We start from the raw sequence: 27938 nt of genomic DNA, 5'->3' as shown, positions 1-27938 counted from the left end.
TAAGAGGTAACTCTGTCAAAGAGATTTGGAAGAAGTTGGATTGGAGGGTGGGTGGTGAGGGCTGGTGGTGGTGGTTGTGCTGGTTGTAGGGAAACTGGAGGCAGGGAGCCCACTGCCTTGTTCTCTGAGAGGGTCAGAAAATGAGAGACTAAAAGCTACAGAAGGGGAGTAGAGAGATCGGACAGATATGAGACATACCTTAAAATATTGATGCCATTTGAATGTGGAGAGGAAAGGAGGTGAGTGAGAGGGAGGAATCTGGATGGAATAATCCTCAGACTCTTAAATTAGGGAGTAGGAAGGGGGATGCCCATTCCCTGATGGGACTCTAGGAGAAGGAGCAATCGGGGATGGAGAAGTAATGAATTCAGTTTCAGATGTGATGAGCTTGGGGTGACTGCGAGTCAGGCCACTGCGAGACCGTCAAGTGGTGGGGGAGCATAGCTGGGATGTCACTATTTCATGAATGGTTTCACTCAATAGCCACCCTTTACTTTTTGTCCTTACCCTGCCTTGCCTGTAAGTCACCAAGCCCTGTCAATTCTACCTCCTTAATATTTCTTTAATTTCATTTATGTAAATCTCTGGATTGGTCATTTGGATTAGTAGTACAATGCCAAATATCTGTGAACACCTTAGCACTTCTACAAGGCCCCTCAAAACCAGACATTCTTCAGCTTTATCCCTCTAGACACTACTCCATGTAGAGCCTACACTCCAGCCATATGGAAGCAGCTGCAGTTCCCAAGAGATTGTGTTCTCTCTTGATTCTGCATCCAAGCACAAAGACATGTCTCCAACCCCAACTCTCATCTCTGGCTGCACACCAGGGAGAGGCAATGATGAGTAAGACAAGACTGACCTTCCAGGAGTAGCTAGTAGACAATCAGAAAATTGTGGCTCAACTAGTCATCTTTATGTCCCTTCTTTGAGGTTTACTGACAGCAAAAACCAGGTCCCAGGATACTCATTTAAATTAAGTTAGCAATCCTATTGCAGAGAATCTGGTGGGTTACTTAATCATTACATTAAGATAGATGTTTCAAGTACTCCTGTTGTTTTATCCTACTGAGAATTGAGGCATCATTGTTAAATAAAAAACTGTTTGGTAGAATGTTGCAATAAATATTTATGAAAAAGTATCTGTGTGTCAGTTTCTCTTGTTCTTGCCTGTATCACACTACTCTAGTAGACTAGATGTATGGAGCAACCAGTAGCAGAGAGTGAGACTGGAATTAGTGGAAATATAAGAGTAGTTCTATTATGTACCCCATAATACATAAAATATATATGTAAAAAGTTAAAGGAGCTTTATTATGAAGGAAACTATAAGTAAGGAAAACAAAATGTATAATAAAATATTCTGCTTTATGCTCAGAATTCTAAAAATGTCTTGGCTGTAGATTGGATTATCTGCAATTGCTTCATCACCATCCAATACATACAAAGTGAAATTACTTATGGGCAGAAATAGACTTTAAAATGTCATTTGGTAAAGGCAACTTTTTATTCAGGATGGACCAAAAACATTTATAATTTACTTCTTGTTTAAGTAGCCAGTTCAGAATAAGCCAAAATTATCCCAGAGAGTTGTTTAAAAATAGGCTGTTATTTGAACTGTCATCACCCCCTGAATTGGAAGATAAACATTCTTCTTGTCAAGATTTCTTTTTCAAGGAAGAGGAAAGTAAACAGTGTGCAACCCAAATCTTGCTTAACAGAATGATTTATCTTCACGGAATTTCCATTGTCGCTCAGCACATAAAGAACTTGACTAGTACATGAGGCGGCAGGTTCCATCCTGGCCCTACTCAGTGGGTTAAGAATCCAGCATTGCCCTGAGCTGTGGTGTAGGCTGACGGCTACAGTTCCAATTAGACCCCTAGCCTGGGAACTTCCATGTGCCTCGGGTGCAGCCCCAGAAAGACAAAAAAAAAAAACAAAAAAAAACAAAAAAAAACAAAAAAACAAAAAAACCCCCCCAAAAAACCAAACTATATCTATATCTATATATAGATAGATATTTCAGGCCTACTAACGGGTGACAGGAGCACATCTGTTTTTTTCTAGTTGCTCTAGGTTTATTCTTCTCTCTGATCCTAAATTCTGAAAGGAGTAGAACGTTGAGTTTAAGACCTCAGACGCTGGCAGTCATCACACTACAGATGAATTTTGGCTCAAACTGAAGTTAAACCACTCAATCCCTTTGTGCCTCAGTTTTCCTTATCTCTGTAGTGAGGGCTGGTGAAGGGATTAGGTGAGATTATATAGACTTTGGAACAGTGCCTGACATATAGGAAATCCGCCACATATGTGAGTTTCCCTCAGGGTGTCACTTGGCCTCTCTGTCTAAATATTAGCATAACATAAATGGCATCAGAATGTGAAGGGCAGGGGCCACTTGTAGGATTCTGCCAGGAGACCCACTTGCAGGACTCCTCAGGGAGTTAGCAAATACGGCTGGAAAAGGAAGGCAAGCGCGCCCGCGGTCGGCGCGCGATTTCCCGCCGCTCCCGCGTCCTGGCGGCGGGCGGGCTTCGGGGGCGCCCGGGCCGCGGCGGCGGCGGCGGCGGCGGCGGCGGCGCGAGCGGCGCCTCCGGGCCGGTGAATCATCCCGGCAGACACCGAGAGCCGCGGCAGCAGAGAGCAGCGCCGAAAAATGGCTGAAGCGGGCACGGGCTTTCTGGAGCAGCTCAAGTCCTGCATAGTTTGGTCTTGGACTTATCTCTGGACTGTGTGGTTCTTCATCGTCCTCTTCCTCGTCTACATCCTGCGGGTGCCCTTGAAAATCAACGACAACTTGAGCACAGGTAAGGCCCGGGCGGCCGGGCCCGCGGCGCTTGCCCCTCCCCCGCCCCGGAAAGTTTGTGCAACTCGCTCGGGGCCGCGGCCGGCAGGAGACGGCCGGGCGCGCGCTCGGGGACGCGCCGGGGCCCGCGCACGGGACTCCAGGGGCCACCCGCCGAGGACACGGCGCCTCAGCCGGCCGGTTTGGGCTGCGGAATCGACGGGGTATGCGGGGGTGGCCGGCGGCCTTCGCGGCCCCGCGACCCCGCGGAGGTGGGCCTGGCCCGCGGCGATGGCTCCCCGGCCGGAGGTGCTCGTCGGCGGGCGACGGAGGAGACGGAGATCCTCAGCCAGGGAGTCCCTTCGGACGCCGCCTCGGCGGTCTGCGCGTGAACCCCAGGGCTCTTCAGAGTTGGACCGCGTCCTTCCTCACACGCTGTCGGCCGCGGGTGCCCAACGTCCGAAGTGTAGTCGGACGAGGCGTCCCTCCCCATCCCCGCGCGGCGCGGCTCGGCCCGGCCGATCGGTCGCGGGCGCCCCCATGAGGGTGCTGCCCGGGGGTTCCCAGCGGCGAAGCCCCCAAAAGGGGCCAGCGCTGTCTCGGCGGGCGCCCTCCGGGGGCCGGGATTTGGGCGCTGGGAGTGGCGTGGGGAGTGGCGTCGCTCTCCTTTAGTCTGGGAGAGGGATTCTCGAAGGTACTATCAGGGTTAGGGATGACGTGTCAGGTTACCAGAGGGAATGTCAAAGGGACAAACGGAGAGAAAGGAAATCTGGAATGTGTGATGGTTTTAAATGGTCTGTCTCTACCCGTCTTTTTCCTTTCTCCCCACCTCCCTGAGGCTTTGGTAATATGTCCAGAATCTTAGATAAAGGTCCTTGTGCTGAGAAGCGAGCCCCGCACGTCTCGTATCCAGTGTTGTAAGTGCAGAAGGTAATTGGAAAGGGATCTTAAACTTGCAGCCAGCTGAATCATTAAAAAGCAACCACAAAGAAAACTCACACCAATAGTAACGCTCCAGAGACAAATCAAAAACCCAAAGTCTATTTTGCAGGAAGGGTTATAGTTCCTCTCGAAATCTGGACATGGTTGTGGATCTCGTTAGAAAGGTCTTTTTCTTTTTAAAAATTTCACAGTAGTTTGGGAAATGATTAGTCTTGAAGGGTATGTATATGCGAGCGCACGCACACACATACACATTTTACCCAGTATGTGATTTACATACTCTTGAGGATTGGGGTCTGGAAATGCATTTTTCCTGTGTGTTGTTAACTGCTCTTACCACAATTTTTAGAACACTTGAGATAGTGTACTCATTTGGTTAGGTACTTGTGCTTTTTAATACAAAACCTCAGACGCCTCGATTACTCTAACTCGAACTCATGTTTATATTTATATTTGTTTCATAGTGTCCTTTGCTGTGGTATTCCTGGGGCCCAGATAGGATCCTGTACCTTAGAATCATCTTATCATTTTTAGAGGAGATGCACAGCCCTTGGATTCAGTCATCCCAGTTAATGGCTTTCTGCTTTTCATCTTTTAGAGTGGCTGCTTATCAAAATACTGTCTTCCTTGCTTTTGGCAAATATATCTCCAAGATACCTCCTAGTCCCAAAGTCCTGTAATTTTAAGAAGGTCCTTGAATATATGTGGCAATGGAATCATATTTCTTGTTAAGTGGTTGTTTTTTCTCCCCAAAAATTCATCATCACATTTTTTTAAAATGTGACTGTTTCTCATTTAATACACATTAAAAATTTTATTTAAGAACACACCTTTATAATACTACATTTTCTTAACGTAGGTTAAATAATCATCTGTGTGTAGATAGGTGCGCATGTTCGCATAAGTGCCACATACCAATGCTTTCTACAGAACAGGCAGAAACGAAATTCCTATTGGAATTTTGTAGTTTTTAAGGAAGAAAATTGTTAGGTCCTCTCCCAGCAACTTTAAATCTAGCACTTCTTACAAGCACCTCTGTTAATTTGCACAGTGTCATTTCTCATTTGGGATTTTAAGTATAGGGAAAATATGAAGATGAGCAGGCCATCTGGACTGAATTTCATCAGACACGTGATAGAGGGAACCTGAGATTACTTACTCCGGTGAGGCAGGACTTCTCTTTTCAGTGTGGTTTTGTGTACATTTTAGTCATAAAGGAGAAGCTTACAGAGAGCCCTTGCCTCTCTGCTGTTTCTGTGAGAAGGTAGGGGGAGAGGGGGACATCGGACCCACCTGTGGTAGGACTTGCCCTTGCAGGGAAATCTCAATGGGTTCTAATGGGATTAATTTTGCTGTTCCTAAGCCCTGTGGTGCCTGTTCTTCCTGTGATGGTGAAAGCACAAGTCTCTGGAGAGGCTACTGAATCTAAAGCTACTTTGCAGGAGCTGTGGGTGGCAGAGACCTCCTTCCTCAGGGAAGCCAAGGACATAATCACAGCGAGGAGATCTGTGAGGCAGCCAGGAGCCAGGGCTTCCATGTCACGGGCCCAGCTCTGTACCTTTAAGGTTGTGAAAATCTAGTAAAAATGTTCCTGAGTTGTTTTGGGTGTCTACTTGGCATGTTCTCAATAGCTTGATTACCTGTGAACAACTTTAATATTTCTAGCCTCATTTGATCATATTTTGTGGTAAATGTGTTTAATCCCATACAAAAAAATACTCTTTGTTTATTTGTTTGTTTTTTTAGGGCCGCCCCTGCAGCATATGGAGGTTCCCAGGCTAGGGGTCGAATTGTAGCTACTGCTTCCAGCCTACACCACAGCCACAGCAACACAGGATCCGAGCCGCTTTTGCGACCTACACCACAGCTCACGGCAACGCCAGATCCTTAACCCACTGAGCAAGGTCAGAGATCAAACCTGCAGTGTCGTGGTTCCTAGTCAGATTCGTTTCTGCTGCACTGCAAGGGAAACTCCCCCCATAATATTCTTGAATGTCTTCTATGCATGGGGCACTGTGACTGGTGCTAGGATGGAAAACATATACAGGTTTGGTAAACTCAGGCTAAATAGGGAGTTTACAACATGGTCCAACTTCCCCAGATGCAAAGTGAACTGGGTCTTAGGGTATAGTCTGAGTTGAGGACATAGAAGGGCAAACCTCACAAGTGACGGAACATGTGCAAGTGAAGGTCAGATTTAGAAAACTGTGAATCAAGTAGAATTAAAAAAAAAAACAAAAGAAGAGAAAGACTTTAACAATGATATCTTTGCAGCTCTTGTACCATATATATAGTTTTCCAAGTAAAAATGCCTTTAATGGTATTCCTTGGTTTCATTGTTCTACTTCCCTACCATCTGGGTTTACTTGACTGTCATTAAATTGAGCCTGTGCCATTTAGGGATAAAGTTCAAAACATTCACGGTATTCTGTTAGACTACACTGAGAAAACTTTATGTGGGCAGCCAAATCTTTTTTTTTTAATTTAAAATTTTAATTTTTTAATTTTTTAAATTAAGGTAAACTTGATATATATGTTATAGGTGTACAATATAGTGATTCACAATTTTTAAAGGTCATACTCTGTTTATAGTTATAAAAAACTTGGCTATATTCCCTGTGTTGTATAATATATCCTTATGGCTTACTTTATACGTAATAGTTTGTACCTCTTAATTCCCTACCTGTATCTTGCTCCTCACTGCCCCCAACTGGTAACCACTGCTTTGTTCTATCTGTGAGTCTGCCTTTTTTTTTTTTTTTTTTTTTTTTTTTTTTTTCTGCATCTGAGACATGCTGAAGTTCCTAGGCCAGGGACTGAACCTGAGCCACAGCAGTGACCCAGCCTCCTGCAGTGACAGTGCCGGATCCTTAACCCTCTGTGCCAAAAGAAAACTCCAACCCTACTTCTTTTTTTTGTTGTATTCACTATTTTTTTGTATTTTTTAGATTCTACATATAAGTGCTATCATACAGTACTTGTCTTTCTCTTTCTGACTTATTTCACTTAGCATAGTACCTTCCAAGTCCTTCCATGTTGTTGCTAATTGAAAAATGTCATTTTTTGTGTGGCTGAGTAGTATTTCATTGTATATATATAAACCACATCTTCTTAATCCATTCATGTGTTGATGGACACTTAGGTTGCTTCCATATCTTGGCAATTGTAAATAATACTGGTATGAACATTGGGTTACACATATATTTTTGAATTAGTATCTTTGTTTTTTTCGGATGTATGGAATTGCTGGATCACGTGGTAGTTTTATTTTTAGTTTTTTGAGGAATCTTTGTACTGTTTTCCATAGCGTGGTTGTACCAACTTACATTCGCATCAGCAGTGTACAAGAGCTCCCTTTTCTCCACGTCCTTGCCAACATTTGTTATTTGTTCTTTTTGATAATAGCCATTCTGAAGGTGTGAGGTGAGATCTCGTTGTGGTTTTGATTTGCATTTTCCTGATGATTAGTGATGTTGAGAATCTTTTCATGTGCCTGTTTGCTCTCTGCATTTCTTCTTTGGAAAAATGTCTGTACAGGTCTGTTGACCATTTTTTAATCATTTCTTTGATGTTAAGTGTATAAGTTGTTTTTATGTTTTCGACATTAATTATCTGTCATATCATTTGCAAATATTTAGTCCTATTCAATTGATTGTCTTTTTGTTTTGTTGATGGTTTCCTGTGCTGTGCAAAAGCTTTTGAATTTAATTAGGTCCCATTTGTTTATGTTTGTTTTTATTTCCTTTGCTTTAGGAGTAAGATCCAAAAAAATATTGCTATAGTTTATATCAAAGAGTGTTCTACCTGTATTTTTCTCTAGGAATTTTATGGTTTTGGTCTTACATTTAGGTCTTTAATCCATTTTTAACTTGTACGTGGTTTTGTATATGGTTTTAGAGAATGTTCTAATTTCATTCTTTTGCATGTAGCTGTTCTGTTTGCCCAGCACTGTTTATTGAAGAGAGTATTTTTTACCCATTGTATATTCTTGCCTCTTTTGTTGTAGATTAACTGATCATAAGCATGTGGGCTTATTTCTGGGCTTACTGTTGTGTTCCATTGATCTATATGTCTTTTTTGTGGTGCCAGTCCCATACTTTTTGGTTACTGTAGCTTTGTAGTATAGTCTGAAGTCAGGGTGTGCAATTCCTCCAGTTCTGTTCTTCTTTCTCAAGATTATTTTGGCTATTTAGGATCTTTTGTGTTTTCATACTTGTAAAATTAATTTTAGTTCTGTAAAAAATGCCATTGATAATTTTATAGTGATTACATTGAGTCTGCAGATTGCCTTATGATTATTTTAACAATATTGATTCTTTGTTTTTTTTCCTTTTATAGCCACACTGTGGCATATGGAAGTTCTTGGTCTAGGGGTTGAATTGGAGCTGCAGCTGCTGATCTATGCCACAGTCACAACAATGCCAGATCCGAGCTGCATCTGTGACCTACATTATAGCTTGTGGCAATGCTGGAAACTTAACCCATTGAATGAGGCCAGGGATTGAACCTACATCCTCATGGACACTATGTTGGGTTCTTAACCTACTGAGCTACAATGGGAACTCCACAATATTGATTCTTCCAGTCCAAGAACATGGTAATCTTTCCATCTGTTTGTATCATCTTCAGTTTCTTTCATTAATATCTTATAGTTTTCATAGTACAGGTGTTTTACCTCATAGATAGGTTTTTTCCTCAGTGTTTTATTCTTTTGATGCAGTGGTAAATAGGATTGTCTCCTTAATTTCCTTTTCTGGTGGTTGTTATTGTGTAGAAATGCAACAGATTTCTGTATATTAATTTTGTATCCTGCAACTTTACCAAATTCATTGATGAGCTCTAGTAGTTTTCTTTTTTCTCTCCTTCCTTCCCTCCCACCTTCCTTCCCTTCTTCCTTCCTTCCTGGGCCAAGGATCAGATCTGAGCCACATTGTGGCCTATGCTGCAGCTGCATCGATGCTGGATCCTTTTAACCCACTGTGCCTGGCTGGGGATTGAACCTGTATCCTGGCACTGCAGAGACACCTCTGATGCTCTTATACCACAGTGGGAACTCCTCTAATAGTTTTCTGATGACATCTTTAGGATTTTCTATGTATAGTATCATGTCATCTGCAAACAGAGACAGTTTTGCTTTTTCCTTTTTAATTTGGATTCCTTTTATTTTTTTCTTGTCTGATTGTATGGCTAGGACTTTCAATACTATGAATAAAAGTGATGAGAGTGTCATCCTTGTCTTTTTCTTGATCTTAGAGAAAATGCTTTAGCTTTTCACCACTGAGTATGGTGTTAGCTGTGGGTTTGTCATATGTGGCCTTTATTATGTTCAGGTATGTTCCCCTCTATGCCCACTTTTTTGGAGAGGTTTTTTTTCTTAATCACAAATGGATGTTGGATTTTATTAAAAGCTTTTTCTGCATCTATTGAGGTGATCATATTCTTCAGTTTGTTACCATATCACATTGATCGATTTGTGGATATTGAAAAATCCTTGCATCCCTGGGATAAATCCTGCTTGACCATGGTATATGATCCTATTAATGTATTGTTGGAATTAATTGGCTAACATTTTGTTAAGGATTTTTTCATCTATATTCTTCAGTGATATGGGCTTGTAGTTTGTGTGTGTGTGTGTGTGTGTGTGTGTGTGTGATATCTTTGTGTGGTTTTGGTATCAGGATGATGCTGGGCTCATAGGATGAATTCTGAGTGTTCCTTTGCAATTTTGGGGGGCAGTTTGAGGAGGATAGGTGTTAACTCTTCTCTAAATATTTGTTAGAATTCCACCTGTGAAGCCATCTGGTCCTGGCTTTTGTTTGTTGGGAGTTTTTTAATTCAAATCTTAGAATGAAAAATAAATTTTAATAAAAGCAAAGTTGAAAACAAACATATCAGGAACAGCACACAGTGGTTAGCTTTAATAATTAATTTTTGATGTTCTGCCCTTGACTTGGATAGGAGAGTGTTAAAATAATTCTATGACTTGCTGAAAATAGAATGAATGTTTAACAAGACTTAAAAAACCCAAATTACATTATTACTTGTCAGTTTTCAAGTGAGTTAATATCCTAAAACAATGCTTTTTGAAAAGCACGGAAAATTATTGTAGATAGGAGCAGTAATGCAGGATATTTTTCAAGAAAAACAGGAACATAGATTACCCTTTAAAGAGTAACACTGTAATTTACTTTATATTGTGGTGTTGATACCACTTTCTCATCTATCCTATTCTGAGGTTTTAGATGCTGGATTAAAACATTTTGCATGATAACACCTTTTCTTACATGTACTTTTGCCACTTTTGCAACAAGCAGAGAAAGTGATTTTCCAGCTCCTTTTCTGTTTCCTGAAAAGCAAGTTTCCAAGATCTTTTAAGCCCATTTCATTCCTTTCGGAAAACAAATATAATAATCTGACCTAGATTTTGGATTATGTTATAAAACTTTTTGTGTTAATTTAGATGATAAATGCAGATAGAAGACTCTTACATTACTGAATGGCAATATGCACAACTTTAGGCGCAGCTCAGATTTGAGTATTTTCATATTGGAAATAGTTGCTCTAAACTTAATTAGCACTTTGAATTTCTTCTCTCAAGGCCCTGTTGCAGTTTACTAAACCTAGGTTTTTGCCCCTGCTGTGTTTGTTGTCTAAAATGTTTTCCCCATCTATAAATCCCACACATCCTTCAGTGACTAGTTTTGTATGTTGTCTTCTGATTCTTTCAACTAAAAGTGAAATTCCTATAACTTTCATTGTATGTTGTCTGAGAAACATGTTGGCAGTTTTTATCTTGCATGAATTATAGTTGTGTGTGTATGATACATGTACATCAGTGTTTGGGTATATGTGTCTTTCTTTCTGTATACGTGATTTATAGCTTCTACTAGACTCTAGTTCTTCATTTTCCAGTGTACGTCCTTGAACATAATAGTTCCTTTTCATTCATTGGATGAATCAGTCTCCAAGTTGTGGTGTAACCAGTGAGTTGGGAATGGAACATGGAATTGATAGAACACATTATGGGGCATGCGCCCTATTTAAGCTTTTAGCTTTAAACCGAGGTCAGAAACTGTCACAGAAACTTAAGTTCTTTGGCGGGTCAGATGAATCTAATCCATGGTCATCCACTTTATAAACACATAAAAGGACAGTTTTATGATTGTCAGCTTTGAGTTGAGGATATGTTCCAGACATCTTAGTTTCCCTTACTTATTTTTGGAGACATTTCTCTCAGCTATTAGTGAAGCTGAATGATGCTTTTTTCTTAGGCTTTCAGTTTTTGTATGTGTACAATGATAGCTTTATATTCCTTAAGATTCTTTTTAGCCCCAGAATTCTGCTTCAGTGCCATGGGGTAAGTTTCATTAAGTGCAGAGTCTATAACCAAGGAAATACATAAACTCAGTGAACATACATATTTTTCCAAATTGGATTCTAATTCTTAGAATCCATGTTATGTAGCTTCTTTCAAAATGGCTTTCCATTTCACTGAAAATAAAATCCAAATATGTTACCCTGACTTACAAAGTCTGACGACCTGACCCCTTCCTACCCTTTCCATCTGAACTTTGCTACCCTTTCCCATGATCACTATCCTCCAAACAGTTGTGATTCTTTTTCTTAAACCTACCTTCCTTGTTCTTGCCTTGTGGCCTTTGAATAGCTGTGTCCTCTACCCAGAATGTTTTCCTACTTGATTTTTGTGCGATAATATTTTTGCTATTCACATCTCTGCTTAAATTCACTTTTTTTGAGAGGCTTTCCCTTAATGACCCAATCTACAGTGACCATTCAGTCACCATAATATCACCAAATTTGAATTCTCTGTATAGCACTCAGCACTGTTTTAGCAGTTCTTGTTTATTTATTTATTGGATTCTCATAGTTGTCCACCAGTTTACAGCTGTGTGACTATAAACTCCATGAGAGTAAGAACCTCATTTGTTATGTTTTATCTGTCTCATTGTGGATCTTTGGGATCTTGAACAGTGAGAATTTGGGCCTAACATATGCTTGTATGTATTTGTTGAATGAATGAAAAACTCTGTTGGTTGTGGTGACTCAGAAGTAAAAGTCTCCTTTAGGAAATAATTTTGGAATATATCATATAGTAATTTCTTATAAGATTTAGAATTGTGTTTACTGACTCCAAGTTATAAAGATTACTTTGAAATGTTTAGTGATGTTCCAAAATACTAATACATGTTGACCTGTTATTTAGGGGTAGAATTTAAAGGAGGCTATCCTTCTGGTCCATACTGTAAAGTAAATTTAATACAAAGAATGTTGAAAGTAAAAAATTGATTGCATTGGGAGCCAATTTGTGTAATATAACCTGGAACTTCAAACGAAGAAATTTGCAGAGTTAAATGCCTCATTTTATCTGTAAGAATGGAGCTTGGGGTTCTGCCGACGTGATAAAAGTTTTTGTCTGTAGGGAAGAATAGAGTAATAGGAGAAAAAGTTGGTTGGGACATTTTTTTCCCCCACATTCTTAGCACGTGGAAATTCCTAGGTCAGGGATCAAATTCCTGCTGCAGATGCAACCTGCGGCACAGCTGTGGCAATGCCAGATCCTTAACCTGCTGTACCACATGGGTGCTTCCTGGGACAGTTTTTAGAACAATATTGTCAGACATTATTAAATTTACAGAAACATAATTTGCAATTGTTAGAAATACTCAAGCAAAATTAATTTAGTTCATATATTTGCATATACCCTCCTCTAACAATAGAAACCATATCTGAGCTTATATGGAAAGCCAAAGTGAAAATATTGTTAGCATTATAGAAATTTGCATTATTGCCAATTTTACTGAAATGCTTCTTTTTCCATAAAGTACTGTATATCTTTTGAAATAAGGAAATACCAGCTGTGATGAGACGAGGGGAGCATTGGATTTAGAAGATTTTGTTTCAAATTTCAGATTGCCGAATTTTTGGGTAATTTGGACTAATTATAAGATTCTTTCCTTGTTTATTAGGTGAGGACAGTAAGTTTTATTTTGAACTCTAAATGAGAGCCTTTAGCATTGAGCATAACACATAAATAGCATTAGCAGCCATGTATTGTATACCTGGCTGTTCTAGTCCATTTCACTGACTTTGATTTGTGGTCATTCATTGGTTAATTCATTCATCCACTTGTTTGTTTGTGAATTCATTTGGAGTGGCACATGCCTATAAAATTGAAGTTACGTTATTCTTGTTATTTGGACACAGTCTCATATGAGTTATAGTTCTCCCAGTTTCTGCACTTGTTTTCAGTGCTGAGCAATTAACATCCTCTAGTATATTGCCTTGTTCAGTACTGCTTTTAGGTATATTTTGTTCCCTGTGATCAAGGATCATGCATGGTGGAAGTCAAATCTTAAAAATAAAATCAAGTATAAATCTGTTGCTAGAACTAGGAAAGGATGAGGAACTAACCTTTATTGAGTTATTACATGAACCAGGCACCATGCTGCCTGCTTTATCATTGGATGTTAGGCTCCCCGGGCTTGTCTATGAGTCTGGTTCTATCCCATATAAATAGCTACATAGCTGGTATTCTCTTTGTACATGTGGAATGAAAATTGTTCAAAGCAGAACAAGTATTAGTTATAATACTAGTTGTCCTGTTAAAGGAAGCTACACAAGTGAACCCATTTAAAAAGATGTTTTGATGAGAAAGCAGCTTGATTTATGAATAAGAATGAGAACTTGATGAAGACTTTTGGAAGGGACAGTTTCTCTAGTATACTCGGAAAATCTTGAGGGCAGGGATTATGACTATCATCTTTGTGTTTCCATCATATAGGCATTGCTCATGATGATACACAAAAAGATGAATGCATGAATGACTTTGGGTGTTTCTGAGGTTTTCCAAGATTGATGGCACTGGTGGTCCTTTTCTTAGTTCATTTCATTGCCTGACGTTTTCTTTCTCTTGGTTCAGGGGTATGTTGCTAATACGCAGCACTCAAGGAGGGATTATTATTTGGCTTACAAATGAAACTCAGAGAGATAGAAGGATTCTTCTAAGATTCCTGGAGCAAAAGTTTGAAAACGCGGGAGGAAAAAGAGTGATCCTGTGTATTCAGAGGAGGTGATTGCCTTAGGTGGAACCAATGGAGAAATTTAGAGCCGGAGAACACTAAGGGGATAGTGTGGTGTAAGCATGGCTGGTCAGATGGGTCAGAACAGCTCAGTGATTGTCCAGATGTGGGGCTGGAATGGGGTTGACAGAAAGTGTGCAACCGGGCAAATACCACAACATAAGGAGTGCTTCTCCTCCTTCTCCCCCTCCTTCTCTTCTTCCTCCCCCTTCCCCGCCTTCTTTTTCTTTTTGTGGCTGCACCTGTGGTATATGGACGTTCCCAGGCTAGGGGTCGAATCGGAGCTGCAGCTGCAGGCCTTCTCCACAGCCACAGCAACGCTAGATACGAGCTGCATTTGTGACCTACACTGCAGCTTGCAGCAATGCCAGACCGTTTAACCCACTGAGCAAGGCAAGGGATCTAACCCGCATACTCATGGACACTAGTCAGATTCTTAACCTACTGAGCCACAATGGGAACTCCAACAAGCTTTTTTTGGAGGCTGCAGAAGTTCCCTGGGCCAGGGATCGAACCTGTGCCACAGCAGCAACTCTCACCACAGCGATGACAACACTGGATCCTTAACCCACTGAGCAACACAGGAACTTATACTTCTTAAATAGATTGTAATAGGCACAACCCTTAGCATTCTATGAATATTCATGTGGTTTAGATAGTTGTCTTTGGATTTCCAGATTGGTGAAGGATGGGAATGCACCTTCCCATGAGATGGTAAAATGAATGAGAAAGTGCTTTGTAAACTGTAAACTACTACAGTCCAAGGCATCATAGTAGGTTGTTTCTTAAAAGTTTATATTCTGTAGGCTTTGTCTCTCATAGTGAAATGACAGGTTAAAATATATAGTGGGATCTCATTTATCCTGGATATTCTTTCTAAAGAATAAATACATTAGACATATTTCCAAAGAAGAAATGTAGATGGAGAACAGGCACATGAAAAGATGATCAGCATCACTAATCATCTGGGAAATGTGAATCAAAACCAAAATGAGGTATCACCTCACACCTGTTAGAATGGCTATCATCCAAAAGAACACAAACAACAAATGTTGGCAAGGATGCGGAGAACAGCATACACTGCTGGTGAGAATGTAAATTGGTGCAGCCACTGTGGAAAGCAGTACAGAGGTTTCCCAGAAAACTAAAAATAGAAATACCATGTGACCCAGCAATTCCACTTCTGTGTATGTATCCAAAAACAAAAACAAATACTCTAAATCAAAAATATACATGCACCCAATGTTCATAGCAGTCTTATTTACAATTGTATTTACAATTGCCAAAGTATGGAAGCATCCTAAGTGTCCATCAACAGAAGAATGGATGAAGATGTGGTATGTATATACAACGGAATACTACTCATCCACAAAAAAAATGAGATGTTGCCATTTGCAGCATCATGGATGTTCTTGGAGGGTATTATGCTAAGTGAAATAAGTCAGAGAAATACAGATACTGTATGACAGCACTTATACATGGAATCCAAGAAATACAATGAACTAGTGAATATAATAGAAAAGAAGCAGACTCACAGGTATAGAGAACAAACTAGTTGTTACTAGTGGGGAGAGGGGAGAGGGGAAATATAGGGGTAGGTGATTAAGAGGTACAAACTATTGGGTGTCATATAGGTTCAAGGATATATTGTTCAACAAGGGGACTATAACCAAGATTTTGTAATAACCATAGATGGAAAGTAACCTTTAGCAATTTTATTAAAAATAAATTAATAAAAAAGTCCAAGAATTGTACTAAATAGGGTAATGGATTATTGGATTATTAGTAGTCACACTACTGAATGCCTGTTCGTTGTAAACATGAAATATTATCTGCCAGCATTGTTGTATTTGATTTTTTTAAAAATTTTTTAATTTTTTTATTTTTATTTTTTATTTTTTTTTGTCTTTTTGCTATTTCTTTGGGCCGCTCCCGCAGCATATGGAGGTTCCCAGGCTAGGGGTCAAATCGGAGCTGTAGCCACCGGCCTACGCCAGAGCCACAGCAACGCAGGATCCGAGCCGCGTCTGCACCTACAGCACAGCTCACGGCAACGCTGGATCGTTAACCCCCTGAGCAAGGGCAGGGACCGAACCTGCCACCTCATGGTTCCTAGTCGGATTCCTTAACCACTGCGCCACGACGGGAACTCCCCCATTGTTGTATTTGAGATGTCATTGTAGAGATATCTATAAAGGGTTTTGAATTTCCTGGATGAGGGGGAATATATAATGAAATTCATTTTTTATGTTCCAATGAGCAGGACAGTTGATCATGTGTTACTGCTAGCAGTTATTCATATAGACTTTCCTACGCTACCTTCTGTGCTAAAATAAGAAACTGACAGGGTCATTTAGCTCTAGAAGTATGTCATATTAGCTGCGGCTGGGGCCAGAGGAGTTACCATTTAGTTGAGGTTACTGAATCTCTCAGCAAAATAAGGCAGTACTTATCTGAGGGAGCATTTCTTTTGAATTTTAGGAAACTGAATGTGTACTAGTAATGACTGTACCCTGTGGAGAACTCTAACTTTGTTTTGTAGGTTGACTTTCAGCTCTAATAAAGGATCTTGGTTGAGTATCAGTCTTTTTGAAATTTTGAGCAAGCCTATAGAGAACTTTAAAGAGATCTCTTAGGTCAGTGAGCAAGGATTTTTTTTTTTAATAGAAAACTTAGCAATTTATTTTATTATTATTATTTTTTTGGTCTTTTTAGGGCCACAGCCACAGAATATGGAGGTTCCCAGGCTAGGGGTCTAATCAGAGCTGCAGCTGCTAGCCCACACCACAGCCACAGCAATGCCAGATCCGATCCATGTCTGTGACCTACACCACAGCTCATGGCAACACCAGATCCCTAACCCACTGAGTGAGGCCAGGGATAGAACCCGCAACCTCATGGTTCCTAATCAGATTCCTTTCTGCTGAGCCAGGACAGGAACTCCATAAACTTAGCAATTTATAATAGCACAAACAGTTGATATGCTCTGAGGCAAATTATTTATTTTTATAAATAATTATATTTTTAAACATAAGCAATTTGCATCTGAATGTACGTGTGATCTTTAGTTAGAGGGTTTTTTTTGTTAGGTTTTGTTTTTGTTATTATTTTTGCTTTTTAGGGCCACACTTGCAGCATATAGAAGTTCCCAGGCCAGGGTCAAATTGGAGCTACAGCTGCTGGCCTATGCCACAGCCACAGACAGCAATGCAGGATTCTAGCCAAGTCCGCAACCTACACCACAGCCTACGGCAACACCAGATTCTTGACCCACTGAGCGAGGCTAGGAATTGAACCTGAAGCATCATCGTTCCTAGTTGGATTCGTTTCAGCTGCGCCATGATGGGAACTCCTGTGCTTTGTTTTGAAGTCAGTTGTTACACCATTCTAAAATGTTATTTTATTAGCATTAGGAGGTAATAGTAGAATGCTTACAGTTCTTCCATCTGTTAACCTTTTTCAGTTTCTAGTCTCCTCTTGCAAATGAGAGAATGAAGTTTACTTCCCTACCAAATCGATTTTTTTCATTATTTGATTGGTTCTGTTTATTGGGCGTTACTAATAGAACTAACAAATAATGCTCTTGGGTATTTGCAATTTATCGCACCCACTTGACTTGGTGCATAACACACATTTAGATTCCTGTAGTGTTATATAGTAAGTACTGGTGTGATTTGGTTTGTACTTTTCTCCCCGGACTTTGGTAGAAGGGGCGGGGGAGGGGGGGATTGCTATCTTCTATCATTGACGTCTTTTATTTAAAGTAAAACAAATTACGCTTTTCTTTTCTTTTTTCTTTTTTTTCCCCCCGCTTTTTAGGGCTGCACCTGCGGCATATGGAGGTTCCCAGGCTAAGGGTCGAATTGGAGCTGTAGCCACCGGTCTACGCCAGAGCCACAGCAACGTGGGATCTGAGCCGTGTCTTTGGTCTACACCAAAGCTCACAGCAACGCCAGATCCTTAACTCACTGAGCAAGGCCAGGGATTGAATATGCATCCTCATGGATTCTAGTTCGGGTTTGTTAACCATTGAGCCATGAAGGGAACTCCCAAATTACGCTTTTCTTAGTTCAGACTCATAGTACTTGACATTATGGTTTAGAGGAAAACTTTTTTCATAGCTTATTTGGCTCTTTTAGCAAAGAGTGTGTTTTAAATTGTACCCTTATATTTGAGAGATGAAGAGGCTAAATTACTGTTTTTCAGTATTATAAACTTGCTTCTCAATTGTGTTTTCTTCATCCTGGAAGTTGTATGTACATTATCATTCAGTGAAAGTCTGAAAAAAAAAAAAAAAACAATTTAGGGAGTTCCTGTTGTGGCGCAGTAGAAACTAATCTGATTAATATCCATGAGGGTGTGGATTTGATCCCTGGCCTCACTTGGTGGGTTAGGAATCCGGCATTGCCGTGAGCTGTGGTGTAGGTCACAGAGGTGGCTTGGATCCCATGTTGCTGTGGCTGTGGTGTAGACTGGCAGCCATAGCTCTGATTCCACCCCTAGCCTGGGAACCTCCATATGCTGTGGGTACAGCCCTAAAAAGCAAAAAACAAGCAAACAAACAAAAAAACCTTATAGCAAATCTAATCAGTTGAAGAAAGTCATAAACTTTTTCTTTTATTTTTAAAATGATTATTTTTTTTCCATTATAGTTGGTTTACAGTGTTCTGTCAATTTCTACTCTACAGTAGAATGACCCAGTCACACACACACACACACCCTATATATATATTTTTTTTCTTTTTCTCACATTATTCTCCCTCATGCTCCATCATAAGTGACTAGATATAGTTCCCAGTGCTATACAGCAGGATCTCATTGCTTATCCACTCCAAATTCAATAGTTTGCATCTGTTAACCCCCAACCTCCCAGTCTATTAACCCCCACTCCCTCCGCCTCCTCCTTAGCAACCACAAGTCTGTTCTCCAAGTTCATAAGTTTCTTTTCTGTGGAAAGGTTCATTTGTGTCATATATTAGATTCCAGATATAAGTGATATCATATGGTATTTGTCTTTCTCTTTCTGATTTACTTCACTTAGTATGAGAGTCTCTAGTTCCACCCGGGTTGCTGTAAATGGCATTTTTTTGTTCTTTTTTATGGCTGAGTAGTATTCTGTTGTGTGCATATACCACATCTTCTTAATCCATTCATCTATTGATGGACATTTAGGTCGTTTCCATGTCTTGGGTATTTTGAATAGAGCTTACAGGTACATGCATCTTTTCCAAGGAAAGTTTTGTCTGGATATATGCCCAAGAGTGGAATTGTTGGGTCATGTGGTAGTTCTATAATTAGTTTTCTGAGGTAGCTCCATAATGTTTTCCATAGTGTTTGTACCAGTTTACCTTCCCACCAACAGTGTAGGAGGGTTCACTTTTCTCTACACCCTCTCCAGCATTTGTTATTTGTTGACTTGTTAATGATGGCCATTCTGACAGGTGTGAGGTGGTATCTCCTGGTAGTTTTGATTTGCATTTCTCTAATAATTAGTGATGTTGAGCATTTTTTAATGTGCCTGTTGGCCATCTGTATATCTTCTTCGGATAAATGTCTATTCAGGACTTATGCCATTTTTCAATTGGGTTGTTGGGTTTTTTTGCTGTTGAGTTATATAAATTGTTTGTATATTTTAGAGATTAAGCCCTTGTCAGTTGCATCATTTGAAACTATTTTCTCCCATTGCATAGGTTGTCTTTTACTTTATTTAAACAATCTATTTATTTGAGGAAAAGTACAGAAGTAATGACAACATAACATTAATTAAGTTTGAGCAAAGATAATGCAGACATTAGTTAGTTTTAGCTATAGAAGTATTCCTAAAAATGTTTGCTTTTTACATCAAGTTATTTTATTTTACTTTATTTTATTTTTTAGGGCCATGCCTGCGGCATACAGAGGTTTGCAGGCTAGGGGTCAAATCGGAGCTAGAGCTGCCAACTTATACAACAGCAACACAGAATCTGAGCCACCTCTGCCACCTACACCACAGTTCAAGGCAACACCGGATCCTTAACCTACTGAGTGAGGCCAGGGACGAACCTGTGTCCTCCTGGATACTAGTCAGATTTGTTTCTGCTGAGCCATGATGGGAACTCCCAAGTTATTTTTTTTTATTGTTTGCCCACAGAAAACAATGTAACAGTTTTTAGTATATTTTAAAAACAGTTAAAGGAACTATAATTCTTAAAAATGATCATTTTAACGTTTTAATTATGAAAATATATGTGATGGAGAAGAGTAATTCAAATATTTAAAAAAGATAAGACCAAACATGTGTCTCTTCAGGCTGAAGAGGATCTAAATTAAAAGTTTGAGTGAAAACTATCCAGCTGCTAAGATAAAATAAATATTTAGTATTATTTAGTCCAAAGGGAAAACCTAAATGATAATTATTATTAAGTACTGTGATTGGCAAACTGGGACTAGCCAGGGAAATGGAGTTGGGTGGAGTGGTCACAGGCTAGGGCTTTTTCTGTACCATGTCTTGAATATTATGGCCATCTATTTTTTTCATGTCTAGCTCACTTTCTAGGAACAAACATGATCTAGAAGTAAAATATAAAGCCCCTTTTAATGTATGTTATTCTGTTTGTAACACTTTCAAAAACAAGAGGATATAAAAATATTTAGACATTAAGACAATATTTTATTAGTGAATTACATTCCTTTGTTATAATAATTTATTATTTTGGTAAAATGTGTTATATTTCATTTAAAATGTACTATTGATATGTGGATGTTGTTGATGCTTCGCTTTACAATTTTTTTTTTTTTATCATTGGCTAGTGGTAGCAATCCTTTCAAATTGCTTTTCTTTTAAGTAGTTTAGACAAAGTTCACATGCACTCTTAGGAAGCTCAACCGTATTTGTGAAATGACATTATTTTCACTTTGCATTTAAATGAAAACTACTCTCTTGCAATCCTGGCACAGTGCTTTCACCCTTTTCTTCTTAAAAGCACCAGAGAACAAGTAACTATTGCTTGCAACAAGAGGTTGTGTGCCCATGTTTACTTATCCTCATTTTCTTACCTCAGGATGCAGCAAATTATCCAAAATGTGGTGGTAAAATTCTCAAATCAATGAAAAATTAATGTATCATTTGTTACATTTAGTAATGAGTGATAAAGTGTTGCAAAATATCAAGGGATTCACTTTGCTACTTTGCAAAGGTTTGCATCATTCCTATTTCCTTTTTGCCTCTGATTACAAAGTAACTCAAGTAAACCTGAATGTCTCAGGCTATACTCCCATGTAAGAGTAGGACTAAGGGTGTGTTGGTGTGAATAGGTAGTAACAGTTCTGAGTCCACAGCCTCCATCAGGGCTCCTGTGCGCTTAGTGATGGTTGTTAATGTCCACTTCTGCCCGTGAGTGCTCCAGAGGGCTATTGTTACTTCTGGCTCCTTGTGCTCAGGACCACTTTCCCTTCTTCTCTTGTCACTGGCACCCATTGTTGAGGACATTAAGGAGTACCTTTGGTCAGGCTGCCTGTATAAATTGTCATCGTAGGGGCAGGTCTACAGGTTTCAGCAGGTACAGTCAGTGTTATAGGAGGCCCATCAGGTCTTTCTGCTCACTGTGTCCAGCCTTGCCACTCCTGAATTACTGACCACCATGAAGTTTGATTGTACCCTTACCACATTTTATCACAAGGTTAATATGGGTTCGACTTATTTACCCGTTTTGTGATTATAACACTAGTTACCTCATTTATAACTGAGGATAATAGGATTGTTATATAGATTTAATGAGTAAACCTTAGCACAGTGCCTTGCACAATCTAAATGCTTAATACGTTTTAGGTGTTTACTTGTAGCTGTTGTTGCTGCTACTATAATATTGACCTTGTTCTATAATTCTCAGTCCCTGACTCTATCAGTTTTTTTTCTTGAGTCAGTTTTTAGACTGGTTGTTTATTTTCCCTCCTCCCCTCCCTCCCTCCCTTCCCTACTCCTTTTATTTCTTTCTTTTTCTTTTTTATGGCCACACCCTTGGCATATAGAAGTTGCCAGGCCAGGGATTGAACCTGAGCCTGAGCTGACCTACAGAGACAATGCAGATCCTTAACCCACTGTGCCACAATGTATATATGTGTGTATTTTTTTTTTTTTCTTTTTGGGGCCACACCTGTGGCATATGGATGTTCCTGGGCTAGGGGTTGAATCAGAGCTACAGTTGCTGGCCTAGGCCACAGCTACAGCAACATGGGGTCTGAGCTGCATCTGTGACCCACACTACAGCTCACGGCAGCACTGGATTTCTGACCCACTGAGCAAGGCCAGGGATCCAACCTGCATCCTCATGGACACTGGTCAGATTCATTTCTGCTGAGCCACAGTGGGAACTCTGCTGCAGTATATTCTTTTTTTTTTTGTCTTTTGTTGTTTTTATTGTTGTTGTTGTTGTTGTTGTTGCTATTTCTTGGGCCGCTCCCGCGGCATATGGAGATTCCCAGGCTAGGGGTTGAATCGGAGCTGTAGCCACTGGCCTACGCCAGAGCCACAGCAACGCGGGATCCGAGCCGCGTCTGCGACCTACACCACAGCTCACGGCAATGCCGGTTCGTTAACCCACTGAGCAAGGGCAGGGACCGAACCCGCAACCTCATGGTTCCTAGTCGGATTCGTTAACCACTGCGCCACGACGGGAACTCCCTGCAGTATATTCTTAATCACTTAAACATTCCCCTACTTTTCTTATCATAGAGGCCAGAGATTCATCTGTAAGGCAAATACCTCTAGTTTACCTGATTCCAAATGGTTCACAAACCCCCAAATTCTAAATGCCCCGCATAACCTATAATATACTATTAGTTCCTTAATCTCCATATTCTCTGTTTCCAGAGGACTTTTTTTTTTTTTTTTTGATCTTTTGTCTTTTTAGGGTCACACCTGCAGCAAGTGGAGATTCCCAGGCCAGGGGTCCAATTGGAGCTTTTACTGCTGCCCTACACCAGAGCCACAGCAACACCAGATCTGAGGTGAGTCTGTGACCTACACCACAGCTCATGGCAATGCCGGATCCTTAACCCACTGAGTGAGGCCAGGGATCAAACCTGCAACCTCATGGTTCCCAGTCAGATTCGTTTCTGCTGAGCCATGACAGGAACTCCTGTTTCCGGAGGACCTTGGCCTTATCTTCCAGATTTTTACCCCTACATCATGGTATATTCAGGCCTTTTAGCCCCTGAACTCTGTGAGCCCTATCTTCTCCCCTTCATGCATCTTCCTTTAGAAGCCAAGCTCTTCTGTTTGATGATGGTCACAAGGAACAAGTGACCGTGAATATGGAAGCCCCTCTGGCACTCCTGATTCACTTTTTTCTAAACTAAAATTTTTATTTTATTTTTAACTTTTTTATTAAGGTAGAGTTGGTTTACAGTGTTGTGCCAATTTCTGCTGTATAGCATAGTGATCCAGTGATACATATATTTATACATTCTTTTTCTCATACTTTAATATAATCTCAAATTTACACAGAAGTTAACAATCAGTACAGGTTTTTTTTTTTTTTTCTTCCAGAACCACCAGAGAAGACATTGCTGATGTGATTTCTTAGACTTTAGTGTTTATCTTCTACAAACAAGGTGTTCTCCTACATAACCACGGTAAAAACATCCCACAGTAAATTGATTTTGATCATTATTTTGATCAGTACTTGGTACAGTGCCACCATCTAGTTCTCAGATTATTCAAGTCTCACCAGTCTTCTTTAGAACAGTTCCTCAGTTTTTCCTTGACTTTCATGACCTGGATACTTTTGATGAATACATGCTAGTTATTTGGTAGAATGCCCTTCAATTTGGGTTTTCCCAGTGGTTTTTTATGATTAAGTTCAGCGAGTAGGTATACCTTAGCCAGAAAATGGCAGTAGCAATGCTGTGTTTTTCTCATTGCATCCTATCAGGTAGCTCATGATTTTCATTTGTCCCATTACTGATGATGCTCATTTTGGTCTTTTGAATCCTTGTATCTATAAGGGTTTGTTACTGTAAAGTTAATCTTCGTTCTTTTGTAGTTAGTATTTTTTAGAGAAGAGTTTTGAAACTTCAGAAATTCTTCATCAGACTTTCAGTCTCTTCATTTCTTTATACCGGTGTGGATTCCTGATTTCTGCTTTTATTCAATGAGCTATAATTTGTTACTGTCATTATTATTTTGATACTCAAACTGTCCTAGATTTGGCCTGTGTGAGCCCCTTCAAGCTGGCTTCTGTATTCTCTTGAATGTCCCTTTCATTCCTTGGGGACTTGATTACTTTCTGATATGTTCCAGTGTCAACTTGTATTTTATCTTCTCCAGCCCTGGAATCAGAAGATTCTCTAAGACTCCCCCCTTTCCCTTTTTCCTTTTTTTTTTTTTTTGGCTGTCTTAGGGCCACACCTGTTGTATGTGGAAGTTCCCAGGCTTGGGGTCAAACTGGAGCTACATCTTCTGGCCTACGCCACAGCCCAATGCAGGATGCTTAACCCACTGAGTGAGGCCAGGGATTGAATCTGCATCCTCATGGATGCTAGTTGGATTTGTTTCTGCTCTGCCACAGTAGGAACTCCTTTCCCACCCACCCCCACCTTTTTCTTTTAGTGGAGAAAAATAATTAGAAGCCAAAGTCTGAGTTCAAGGTGTGATTATTGCTGTTGGGGTTTTGCTGCTCCTAGTCCTCTCAGATAACAGAGCAAGGGACCATAGGTATATATACATATATAGATATATGCATGTTTACCTGTATTTTTAAAATATCTATTTATTCCCTATCTCTTTTGAAATCATGAGTTCACCTTAATACCTCAAATTCCAGTCTAATCCCTTCAGGGTTCATTCCAGTTTTCTTCCTTTCCACATTTATTTCTTCACTGACAGTGAAAAACCTAGTTCTCATTATTCTTAATATACTTACTGTTTGCTTAGTATATCTGTATGAAACCAGTAGCTCTTAACATTTCTTCTCACCTAACTTTGTGACATACTTGGGTTCTGAAACTACATGCTGAGCAGTGTGCCTCAGAGGCCCTGCTCATCCTATTGGGATTCTAACACCCCATACCTCTGCATCCCTCCCCACTTCCTCCAAGGGGGTGTCTTCCTCTCACCATTCAGCTCTTATACCACATTTGGGGCCACTCTCTATTATTCTACCCTCTTTATTCAGCTTGGGCTCTGACAGTCCAAGCAGAGGTGCTCCTATGCTTGGATGTTCTCCTCACCCTGCTCTGGCCCCCCTCCCCCCACTGTGTGTCACCACCCCAGCATAGAGGCCTACCCTCCTTATGCATTTAGAATGGAATTACTTAGGAAGAAAAAGAAGAGGTGGACCCACCCTTACAGTTGTTCACTCCTCTTCTTCCTACCTTAAAAAAATCCAAATAATCTGTTAGTTACAGCAGATCTGGAATTTCAATAGACCTGGCTCCATAGTCTTGTCCTCTGCCATTAAGCTATGCCATCAACTATTTGTATATCCTTCAGTTCTCAAAATGCACTTGATCTAAATCTGTGATGATCTAAGGCCCTGGAGTGTTGAACCTTGTTGCAAAGGATATGTCTGCTGGAAAGCAGAAGTTTGAGTTCAAGCCTCAGTTTGCACATGTTCAGGTGAGAGAGAGAATGGGAATAGGTGGGAGGGGAAGGAGAGAGGAAAGGAGAGGGGAAGAAAGAAAGAGAAGAAAAAATTGAAAGTTATAATGAATAGTGTTTAAAGGCTTCTGCTGTGAAGGGGCCAATTTTTAAGCAATTAAAAAAATTCTGATTCACAGTATCCAAGACATGGAAGCAACATAAATGCTCATCAGCAGATGAATGGATTAAGTAGATGTGGTACATATATACAATAGAATACTACTCAGCCATAAAAAAGAATGAAATAATGCCCCATTTGCAGCAACATGGATACAACTAGAGATTATCATACTCAGTGAAATAAGTCAGAAAGAGAAAAACAAATACCATATGATATTACTTATATGTGGAATCTAAACTATGGCACAAATGAACCTATTTACAAAACAGAAACAGACTCACAGACACAGAGAACAGACCTGTGGTTGACAAGGGGGAAGGAGATGGGAGTGGGATAGACTGGGAGTTAGGGGATAGTGGATGGAAACTATTACATTTGGAATGGGTAAGCAATGAGGTCCTGCTGTATAGCACAGGGAACTATATCCAGTCACCTGTGACAGACCATGATGGAATATAATATAAGAAGGAGAATTGTATATACTTATGACTGGGTCACTTTGCTATACAGCAGAAATTGGCACAATGTTATAAATCAACTATACTTTAATAAAAAAATTTTTTGAAGAAACTCCTGCTTTTGCCCCAAACCAGGTTATGGATTAAGAAGCCACTCCCAGTGTACTGAAAAGACCTACTTGTCTGTCATCTTCTCTTCTAGACTGAAAGTTATTCAAGTGCGGAACTGTAGGCTTTGTGAGAACAGGTCATGTCTCTTGGGACATCTTTGTGTCCCCAGCCCCAGAGCTATGCTCATCTGCATAGGAGGCACTCTGTTAATGTTAGTTTGTAGCATTGGTTTCCACTTAGGCCTGACACCAAAGTCCATGAACCGTCTACTACACTTTACTGTGTTTAGGTTAAGACGATCTTTATCCCCTTTTAGCTAGAGTCTGATTAATCTCAAAAGTCTGAGGGAGTATCTGTCACCCAATAGCACATCTGTCTTTTCTATGTTGGAGTCAGTTATATGTGACTAAGTGAGTTTGTATACGTTTTGTCTGTTGTATTACTTCATATTCCTCCTAAGGACCCAGTTAGATGAGCAACAGATAGAGAGGTGACTTCATCACTTATGCTTGTATGACTTAAAGATAAATTACTTAATACCTGAAGTTCTGTTTCCTCATTTGCACAGGAGAGACTTTAATAACTTCCTTAGTGGGCTGTTGTGGGGATTAAATGAGATGTAGCATATGTAAATATGCCCAACACATCGAAGAGTGGGTGCTCAGTTCATTTCCTTTACTTTCAGTTTCAGAGGGTCATTCAAGGATGTTAAAGCAGGTGAACCCAGACTGTTCAAATGACCATTTAGTCTTCTTAAAACTGGTATTACCCTTGACTTAGTAGCCACATAGTTATTAAACATTTTGGCAAAATTGAATCCTAAACAACAAATGCCCATGATTTAGATTTTGGTAGTAATTTAATTTAGACCTGCTGTTGGTGATAACTCTTTATCTGGAGTAATTTTTTTTTGCCACTAGGTGGTGCTTGTCTATGCATTTGTGAGGCTTTTGTATATAAAGTTATTTTATTTGGGGGGAACACATCTTGTTACCTTTGACACTTGTATATATGGTATTGATACTCATGTTCAACCTCTTAATTAGGTATTTTAAGGTTAAACTGAGGTTGGGGCAAAAATTATTATGAGTTTAAACATTCTTTTAGATCATTCTGTTTATCTGTGTAGTACCCAAATTTAAACATAAGGCATTTATTTTAAAAATAATGAGATGAGAGGAATTATGTGAGTAAATATGTTATTATCATTTTTGAGATGTATTTAAAATTTGGCCTGAGCTAATTCATGAATTAGTTAGAAATATCAAGATAATAAGCACTTTACAGGACTGTGCATAATTCTCTCTTGATTTTTCAATATGATCAGAAAGACAGTTCATGCCTAGATATATTGGTAGCAGATAATTTACATCATATTTAGCTCAGAGTGCATATTATTTGAAGTATGGTGATTGTTTTAATAAAATGTGAAGCATTTTCTGTATTACTTTCTGATCAAATTCAACAAAAATTCATTTAGCCTGCCTCACATGGAGATCCAAAAATGAGGAGACCCATAGTCCCTTCCTTTCATGAAGTCATAAATAATTAATTATGTTTGGTTGAGGTTAGCTCATGTAATAGACATTGTGTGGGATCAGAGGAAAGGATTATCAGAATTTGTAGCACAGGACTTTTTAAAATGAGCTGCAGGGACATTCATGTTAGAGATTTCCTACTCATTGTGTTTTTCATGAATAGCTGGACATAACCATTTTGGAAAAAAATACATTGGTGAAAGGTAATTTTAATTTTTAGAATTTCTCAGGTAACAGAGAATGGTTCTGGGCATGTGCGA

General features: G+C 39.8%; 1 protein-coding gene across 7 annotated transcripts in view; it reads left to right on the top strand.

Moving 5' to 3' along the window:
* The first annotated feature begins 2437 nt into the window (after window positions 1-2437).
* Window positions 2438-27938, top strand: part of ST7 (suppression of tumorigenicity 7) — a 259456-nt gene continuing 233955 nt past the window's right edge. Inside the window, exon 1 of one of the 7 annotated variants that reach the window (XM_047762917.1) lies at window positions 2438-2810. In XM_047762917.1, coding sequence (XP_047618873.1) covers window positions 2660-2810 — 151 coding nt within the window. In that variant the 5' untranslated portion in view covers window positions 2438-2659. Of the gene's footprint in view, window positions 2811-23405; window positions 23443-27938 lie in introns of those variants that run through there. The other 6 variants (XM_047762920.1, XM_047762927.1, XM_047762928.1 and 3 more) reach the window with 6 other exon arrangements.

This window comes from Phacochoerus africanus, chromosome 16 (assembly GCF_016906955.1).
Source record: "Phacochoerus africanus isolate WHEZ1 chromosome 16, ROS_Pafr_v1, whole genome shotgun sequence".
NCBI classification, from domain to species: domain Eukaryota; kingdom Metazoa; phylum Chordata; class Mammalia; order Artiodactyla; family Suidae; genus Phacochoerus; species Phacochoerus africanus.
Note: the sequence above shows the minus strand (reverse complement) of the source record. Positions and strands in the feature narration are given on the sequence as shown.